This window comes from Chanos chanos, chromosome 7 (genome assembly GCF_902362185.1).
Source record: "Chanos chanos chromosome 7, fChaCha1.1, whole genome shotgun sequence".
NCBI classification, from domain to species: domain Eukaryota; kingdom Metazoa; phylum Chordata; class Actinopteri; order Gonorynchiformes; family Chanidae; genus Chanos; species Chanos chanos.
Genome location: NC_044501.1, coordinates 11,615,789 through 11,625,115, shown reverse-complemented (window position 1 = coordinate 11,625,115; position 9,327 = coordinate 11,615,789). Strand labels below are relative to the sequence as shown.

Below are 9,327 nucleotides of genomic sequence, written 5' to 3'. Positions count from 1 at the left end.
CTGATTCACAACTTTCATATCATTCCGCAAGTAGTCCCCTCACTTATCGTAACGGAAATTCATGGTAATGAAATGTTTCTGCGGACAAAGCCAAGAAATTAATGGGGACATCAACTTCCATTGCCCCCGCTATGTGCTGTTGATTCTCAAACTCGGATATGTATCGTCCTAAAGGAACTTATTTTTCGATAATGACCGGCTCATTGTAGATCATCCCTTACTTAATTGTACCGTTCCTCAGAATGCTGCAGAAGGTTCCACTGAATTGAATGGGCCATCCCAACGTTCGAAGGTCCCATATTTCTTGATAATGATCGCTGAAAAAAAAAAATTAATGACCGCCGCCATTGGCAACGGGTTTTGTGCTTCTGATTCGCATCTTTTATATCATTCCGCAGGTAGTCCGTTCACTTGTAACGGAAATGCATGGTAATGAAATGTTTCTGCGGACAGTCAAAGCCAAGAAATGAATGGGGGCATCAACTTCAGCTTCCCCCCGAGATGAGCTGTTGATTCTCTCAAACTCGGATACGTAATGGATAATGTACGTTATCCCTTACGTTACATATCCGCCGGCGTTTAAATCTACCTACTCAATTGCCAGACACATCTAATGTAAAGTGGCACCAATTCCTTCAGGATCCTTGATTTGGAATTGCTGCAAGCTTCGTCCGTTTTGAACTGTGAGACGAAGCACACTTGCATTAAAAATAGATCAGTGTGTGTGGACCGGTCTTATCGGTGTCAACTTAATGTTAGTCACACGAATATGCATGCACTGCCGTTCCCGCTCAGTAGACCCAGGTATGAACTGAATGTCAATCTTCATCATAGTCTCATGAGGCAATCGTGAAGCCATTCTAAATAATTTGGACGTAGCTTTAACGACTATTAAAGGTCTCCACAAGTCAAAGTCTTGACGTTTTCGTGCCTTTTTATTTGGTAAATCTTAAAATCAAAGTTAAATATCCGCAACGAAGAGTTAAATGTGTGAACAAAAAGTGATTTTATTTACATGACTTTTTTTTGGGTTCTATTCGATAGCACTTTCAAGCTCTCATCTGAATTCTCTAACCTGTATACTCATGAATGAAAATGCAAAGCATTTCCCAGCTGCTGAGCTGTGGAGATTCTACATGAAAAGTTTTAATTTGTGTGTCAACATGTCAAACGTAGACCTTGCTCGGGCATATGTAGCCAATGTTTTGATGCCATCTCACACTGTTACAGTAACAAGTCCAGTAGATCCGAAGGTGTAGGCGTCGCATTTTCTGGATGCCCCGCCCTCTTCTTCAGGCTACAAATCTCACTGATCCTCAGCCGGGAGGAGGTAAGACGGGATATCCGTGCAGTAAGAGACACGCACGCTGTCATTCCATGCGCCAGTTAATCGTCTTCTCTAGTCCATCAAGATCAAATAAAAATCAGTTTGCGGCCGTTCCTTACGATAAAATCAGGAGTTTATGGCCGCTACGCTACTAACGATGAGCACTGGGCTTGCTCCAGGACAAGATGAGTTTCTTACGCTTCTTAAACCATCGCTGTCGGACACCTTCCAAGACGACCCCTCTCTATTCTCCTTTGATGTCAAGAATTCTGATTCGGAGAGAGGCTTATCAAACGACTACATCCAGGTACTTAGTATAAAATGCACTGGTCTTTATTAACTTCAGTTTTATTCCTCATCATCGAGATTAATAATGCAAAATCGTTTGACTGTAAAAAGGTATCGTAGTGATGAGTATGAAAAGGTGGGCCGTGGATAATTATGCGGCATGCGAGCAAAAACACACACGCCCTGGGTTGCCAGTAGAATGTTTATGTAGCTGCAGTTGTATTGTCGCGTGCTAAATGTTGAGAATAAGCATTTTCTGGATTTTTAAAGCCTCCGGTGGGAGTTCCCCATTGCTGTTAAGGTGGGAGACCTAAGGCTTGGGTGGGTAGCGCAAAGAGTCGTCAAATGAGCATTTGCTTGCAGTTGGTATCTTGGCTACCATTCCGTCAACAACTGACTCCCCCCTCGCCCACGCACGTTACTCGCGGTCTGAACTGAAACTTCCCAGCAACGCCGACCCTTAATCAGAAAACTTGTGAAAGAGATACATGTCCGGCGAACAGCTGGAAGATCTAAATCCAGAAATAGCTATGCGTAGCCATCGCGTAAAGAGCACTTCAAGAGCTCTGGCATGCGGGGTGTTTTCCTTTCGTGTGTACTGGTGGTTTCAGCCATACACTGTGCACACAGTGTAACAGGCATGAATACTAAAAAGCTTTAAAGGTTGATATAACGCACTCTGCTGTTTTATGGTAATTGAACCAATTTATTTATTTGGAAAAGCTGAACAATTTGGACCTAGGTTTCCACCTGTCAGCAGAGTCTGTTTTGAGCTTCTGGTATGAGTGCTGTTTTACAGTCCAAGGGGGAATGTAGCAGAGGTCTATTGTAGACTACATGATAAATGTTTTACTGTTGACTGCTCTATATAACGTAATGGCAGCAATCCACTAGCTTCAGCCGTCCACAGCATAGTTTCGGGGTGATTTCAGTTTACACATCAAAACGTCAAATCCGGAGTTTGTGTTATAACTTGCCATTACGAGTTGCGGTATGAGTACCTAAGGCCAACTGTGTGCTGGATAGGCTGATTGCTTGTGTTTCCGTAACGCGAATTCTACTTTATGATTTTATTTACAGTGCCTCTGGGATCTGTACGTAGAGTGTATAAACACACCTGTCATGATTTGTCGTAGCTTTCAATGTTTGTTACTATAAAGCACTAATTAAAAATATTTAGTGTCATAACATTAGAAGAATATAATAAGATACCTAAACAACTTCTCTTCATGGACTTCAAGGGTCTAGATTTTACATCTCGTGTAAACTCACTTTAATCTTGTGTTTTTCTTCCCCTTTGAGTCGGGCTTCACAATTCATTCACAAACAACAGTATTCGTAACAAACTCAACAGTTCTGACAAGCTTTGTGTTACTTGGCAATGCACTGCTTGAGCTGTGTCATTTGCCAAGACAGTGCAAATGTATCCGTGTTCTTGCATGCTTTCTGAATTGCGTTCATGCTTGATATATTTTGAAGTAGAATTAGTCGGCCAGTAATGTCACCCCAGCTTTGCAAAAATAAGTAGCATAAGTAGCATATTCAGTGACTATCATATTTCAATATTTACAACCAGCATGTGTTTCTGTGGATTCTGACAGTGCCAATAACCTTCTTTTTTGCTTTTTCTTCAGGCTAAACTGGAAATGGATAAATATCTGACACCCCAACCCCCGGTTCTGCCCGATTTGAAAAAATCTCGGCGGGAGAGCGCCTCCGTGGTGGACCAGTTTTTCGGAGAGGACCAAGGCTCTCCCTACAGCATCAACATGAATGTCTACTTGCCAGACATTGCCTACCTGCGGACGGGCTTGTGCCGCCCCACCAGGTCCAGCATTACGTGTCAGATCAAAACCGAGCCGGCGGTCTCACCCTTCGCCCACCCGGAGTGCGCGGGCGCCTCCTCCTCCGCGCCCCCTGCGCTGCCAGAGTTCACCAGCGTCTTCAGCTCGGGCTCGGGTAACAGCCTGGACGCCTCCGAAACCAGCGGAGGTGTTTTTGTTAAACAGGAGCTGCCTTCCTTCGATCTGCCCCAGGATGGTCCTCTATTCCAACTGCTCAACTCCGAGCTGGACATGCCCCTCCCGGGTCACCAGGGTGACGGCCCGGACGCTCACCCTGCCCCCATGCAGGCGCAAATGCCCACCTTCCACGACCTGCACTTAGCGGCCCAGCAGACTGCAGCTAAGCCCTACTGCAGCATGCAAGGTCAGGGGTACCAGCCTATGCCCGGCCACTTTATCCAGCACCAGGGCCAATCCCAGCAGGTCAAAGCCCCTTACCTTCCCCCTTCACCCCCCAGCTCAGAGCCAGGTAGTCCGGACAGACAAAAGGAGCTCCTGCAGAACCTGACGCCCCCTCCGTCTTACGCCGCCAGTATCGCCTCTAAAATGGCGGCACAGGTGCCTTGTCACAATGCGCCCGCCGCCGTGCGCCCGCCCGCTCCGGCCATGCCCGTTCGCTACAACCGCAGGACAAACCCTGACCTTGAGAAGAGACGGATACATCACTGCGACTTCCCAGGTACGCACACGCACGCACACACACACGCATGCACACACACACGCACGCACACACACACGCACGCACACACACACAGCTCTGTCTACACTAGCGACAGACAGTCCTCTCTTTACAGTAATACTCTCTTCACAGTTGCTAACAGCCCTAATTTAAGACACGCAAACCAAATATTCACGGTCTTTTCAGAGATATTTATTGCTCAGTCAGCTTTGTTTGTGAAGAAATAGAGCAGTATGCGTACATACGCAGCAAGTCTCCCGGAAAGGGCCGATATCCTTATGAACCATATGTAGTGAAATGCTCTAATAGTACAAACCGATCCAGACTAAGTCAACTCAAATGTTCAGTTTTGAAACCATGATGAGATCTTAACCTTCCATTCCCTTAATATGATAAAAGGAAACAAGAATAGAAAAAGATTGTTGGCTGAGTACTGATGAAAGTGGTCTAATTGCCTAGGTGTTTTTATATTTGAAGTGCAGATTATAGCTATTCAATCTTCTTCCACTCTTTGTTTTTTTTTTTTTTTTTTTTTGAGTGCCTCGTTCCATTCTCTGTCCTGCCACCCTTAAAGACCGATCTGCTCTTGAATTATTCAGAGATAGCCAAAGCCTTTTAACCAGGCTCCAAAATGAATGTGAGGGAATTGACGTCAGTGAGATTGTTATTGAATCCTGTTGCATCAAATTGACTGAGCAAACTGTAAAACAAGAGAGAGATAGAGAGAGAAAGAGAGAGAGAGAGAGGGGGGAATCTGTCAGAGCCATTAATAGTGCATTTACGTGAAGCAGCTTGATGTCTGAAATAACGTGAGCCATTTAGAACCCATCACAACGCCACTCGGCTGAATGAGATGTCTCCTGTTAATGAGACGAGATAGCTTTCCCTTCCATTCTGCTTTAAAAACGCAATGGAAAGATTTTTAGAGCGCAATTCTTATGCTCGTGGGTCTATCCACGCTCATGTTCGGTTACAAATACGAAACAGGGGTTCTGTTTTTCCATGCTGAAGCCTGTTGTACGGTTATTAAGCTTGTTTTATTTTCATTGTTGTTGTTATTGTTGTTATTGTTGTTGTTGTTGTTGTTGTTGTCGTTGCCCGTTTTCATTTTTGCAAATGTGCGTTTTTTTTGGGGTTTTTTTCCCAGGTTGTAAGAAAGTCTACACTAAGTCGTCCCATCTGAAAGCTCATCTCAGGACGCATACGGGTAAGAGCTCTCTAATTAATGCTGCTTTTTTACGGGCCGGTTAAAGAAGCACGGGGCCCTCTTATTTTGGTTCTTTCGTGTCATGTTGCTAGGCAGATGCTCTCTCTTGGCGTGCGCACGCATTCATTCTTGCATGCAGCCTCTGAGTTCTCCTGTACTGCCGCCAAAACCAGGTGGAAACTTAGAAACATAAACAGCTTTATTTTTTCAACTCCCTCTTTTTTTCTTCCTCTTTTTTTTTTTTTTTGACTGCTAACATTAACTGCCATGGCTACAAGACTAGATTTGCAGGCAAACTTTTTTTTTTTTTTTTAAATGTAATGTTCATTCTCACTGTCTGTCTTCACTTTCTCCTGCTTTTTTAGACATGGTTTGAAGATAAGTGTGTGTGTGTGTGCGCGCAAATAGTTGAGTCTACCAATGTTAACCTGTGGCATTTATGAAGGGGAAAAAAATGCTGTCAATGTCTATGCATTCCAGAGTTTGTCCTCACTGATTCTACAGGAAAAACAGAGTAATAACAACTCTCAGGAAGGAGAGAAAAAAAAACTGAAATAGTTCTAAGTATTCCTTCACCAAACAAGCCATAAACTCACTTCCTATCTTACTTTGGTTCTTAAGTGAAATTATCTCAAGAAGATAATGTCTCCCTCAATCCATACCGTGCACTGAAATGACCCTGGAAATGGTGCTGATTGGTTGGATGAGTAAGATCTTGTCTACTGGCATATTCTGTTGAGCCTCAAAGTTCATTTAACACCACGCATACAACGCTGTGGTATGGCACACTGCTGGTTTTTTTTTTCTCTTTCGAACAAAGCTCTCTGTTTTCTTTTGACAACTCATCAGTCAGGAATAACAGGGAGCCTAAATTATGAGTTCTCATTCTATCAGACACAATTTTCTCACACAAATGTCTTTCTTTCTTTCTTTCTTTCTTTCTTTCTTTCTTTCTTTCTTTCTTTCTTTCTCTCTTTCTTTCTCTCTTTCTTTCTCTCTTTCTTTCTTTCTGTCTGTCTGCCTGTCTCCCTCCCTGTCTTACTTGCTTGCCCTCTCTCTCTCTCTTTCACAAACACACACACACGCACACGCACACACACACAAGCACATTTGGCATTGTGTTCAGGGAAATTATCCCTAATGCCCGCCGTTCATTTCTAACCTTTTGGGAGGCCCAGTGGCGTCTCCATCAACATCCATTATCCTGATTATTTGAACAGGTTTGGAGAGGGGTGGTCTCTCTCCAGCCTGAAAGGGGATTCACAATAGGACGATAATCACCTGAGATAAACACGATCCTGTCTGTCACTGAAGAGGGAAATAGGAGCCTCAGGCAAACTTTGTGTGCCACTGGTTATCCAAACATGTCAATGCAGGATTTCTATTAGGGGCTCCACTCACCTGTATTCCACCCTGCACACATACACAAACCTGTGTTTCCCACTTGACTCCTTAAAGTAATTGCTGCGCACTGCCTGTCTAAACTGTGCAGATGCTGGAGCGTTTTGATATTTTACTCAAACAGGTGTTGACTGAATACACATTTTACCCTCTTTTTAACGTGTTCGTTGTGTTAGATAATACGGCGTAGGCAGGCAAGCTAACATGGCCATAACGAGAGACTGCTTAATAACCCGTCAGTCCGTGTCATGTTTTGTGTCTTGCCTTTGAAAGAAAGCCCTCATACAAGGTAAACTGGTTTGGCGTGTGCTAGCGAGTCTTGGGAGTTGCGACTTTTTGTGGATTAAGGGAACCATTTGTCATTGAATGAGTAACTGCAGACTACCAGTACTAACGCCACTGCGATTTTTTTTTTTTCCCCTGCAAAAACACTGCTTGAGTCCGTCGTCACGCCACGGCGTGACATTCTCATGCGTAATGCTCAAACTCACGTCTTCTTTTGTACACGCCTGCCGTGAAATTGCCGTCGCCTTGTTCAACCCAACGGGGAGGATAATACTGTCATGTCACACTGTACACGTTTTACCCAGAAGAGCTTTTACCTGTAAGCCGATTGTGATAGTAATTTGATGTATGAGTGCGGTGCCAAAAGGCTTTACTGTGAGATAGCTCTTAACGGGCTCCGTTCCAAGAGACTGTAGTCACTTTGTCTGGTCTCGTCAAACAGGCTTTAAATACATTTGAATTGTACCTTTGAAAAGACACACATCGCGGGTCGAACCAAGTCCCCGCCCTCATATTGAGCGACTGGAAGTCGCTATGAGACTATTTTTTTTTTATTGACTCAAGCCTGAAAAAGTTTAATATCTTGGTAAACTTTAACCTGGCTAAACGTTGTCCGCTGTTATCGCCTCACTCGAATGTTTACCATGGTTACCACAGAGGCTGAAGAACAGGGAACCCCACCCATACTGTCATGCTTTTCATTCAACATGATGAGAAGCTTTTATTTGACATTAAGCTGCGTTTAAGAACTTTATTGTAGCCGCCAGAACATGCCCCAGACGGAGTGTCACAACAGTCTACAGAGGCTATATTTAACCAACCCTGTTTTTTTTTGGTTTTTTTGCATTTTTTCTCTCTCTTATCTTAGGTGAGAAGCCATACAGGTGCACGTGGGAGGGCTGTGACTGGCGCTTCGCCCGTTCGGACGAGCTCACGCGTCACTTCAGGAAACACACGGGGGCCAAACCGTTCCAGTGCGCAGTCTGCAGCCGCAGCTTCTCCCGCTCTGACCACCTGGCCCTGCATATGAAGAGACATCAGAATTAAGACCCCCTCCAACCCCATCGCCCCCCCCCCCCTCCCCCACCACCCCACACACACACACACACACACACACACACACACACACACACATTGTAATGTTAATCCTGCACTTGAAGAGACACCAGAACAAAGAAAAAACAAACAAACAAACCATACACAATGTACTGTTCTTGTTTCGGACAACCCTTTTCACTCTAGGGGCAGAAGAATGTTCAATATGTCGACACGGTTTAAGTGAGCTGTCGACTCTAAACCTTAAAACTGTATTTAGCCACAGAACTGAAAGCTTTTATTATGGCCGCAAGACCAAAAAATCCTCTTCATTTTACATCATCCACACTGTCAAATGCAAACAATGCACATATTTTTAAACAGTATTTGGGACAGTGGCTGTTTTCTATGAAAAAAAAACAAAAAAACCAGATTCTCTTTAGTACTATATTCTCCATAACACATATTGTTATTCATAGACATCTGACTAATATACAGTAACTTCCCCATGATGGTGCAGATGACACTTCTTGTTGCAGAAGTGGATAAAAAAACAAACAGTAAGGGAAATACATTTTGAAAAAAAAGTCAGTATTGGCACAAACACAATAAGGATTTTTGTTCTCTTCACACTCTGTGAGCACTGTGTAAAGACAAACTCTAAATACAGATTAACGTACTGTTTCAGTTTGAAACAAGAGGATGGACACACCCTCACTGGTCTTAGTTTGTCTTTCAGCCTCCTAAAAAGCACCTGACAGTGAATCTGTGAATCACACTGACAGAAAACAGGCACAAAACCATGTTTTCTAGCCTAAAACTGCAACGTAGAATCTTTTTTTCTTTTTAGTATTTTAAGCTCACAGAGCACTGTTAACAAACTCTTTATTTGCACTTTGAACGGTTTTGACTGGAATTGTAATCTCAATTTACAAAAAAACCCAAAAAACAACAACAAACAAAAAAAAAAAAAACAAGCAAAAAACCAAAACAAAAACAGAAAAGAAACAGAACAACAAAAATCACTGGAATAATCACTACTCGTACCGGTTCTTGATTCCTCCGTGCATAGATGAATCATATCGATTCTCTGTCCAAGTGTACAAAGAGGGTGAAGTATTTTGTAGCTTTAAATGGAAATGTAATGTACTGCTACTGAATGCCAATTAAGCCATTAATAATTCAGCAGCAGTGCACAGAGATGCGCAGGGGATGAAAATGGAAACAGACAGCTGTCTACGAGTGTACAGTCCTCTACATA

General features: G+C 43.4%; 1 protein-coding gene across 1 annotated transcript; it reads left to right on the top strand.

The window, feature by feature from the left end:
* The first annotated feature begins 1,463 nt into the window (after nt 1-1,463).
* Nucleotides 1,464-8,078, top strand: klf5a (Kruppel like factor 5a). Its single transcript, XM_030780661.1, has 4 exons — nt 1,464-1,634; nt 3,250-4,138; nt 5,286-5,345; nt 7,900-8,078. Exons 1-4 carry the CDS (start codon nt 1,464-1,466, stop codon nt 8,076-8,078), a joined length of 1,299 nt encoding a protein of 432 aa, XP_030636521.1.
* The last annotated feature ends 1,249 nt before the right edge of the window (nt 8,079-9,327 follow it).

Coding starts and splice junctions, on each gene's coding strand:
- klf5a (XM_030780661.1), top strand. CDS start 1,464: ATGGCCGCTACGCTACTAACGATGAGCACTGGGCTTGCTCCAGGACAA. Junction 1,635..3,249: donor TATCAAACGACTACATCCAG/GTACTTAGTATA, acceptor CTTTTTCTTCAG/GCTAAACTGGAAATGGATAA. Junction 4,139..5,285: donor ACATCACTGCGACTTCCCAG/GTACGCACACGC, acceptor TTTTTTTCCCAG/GTTGTAAGAAAGTCTACACT.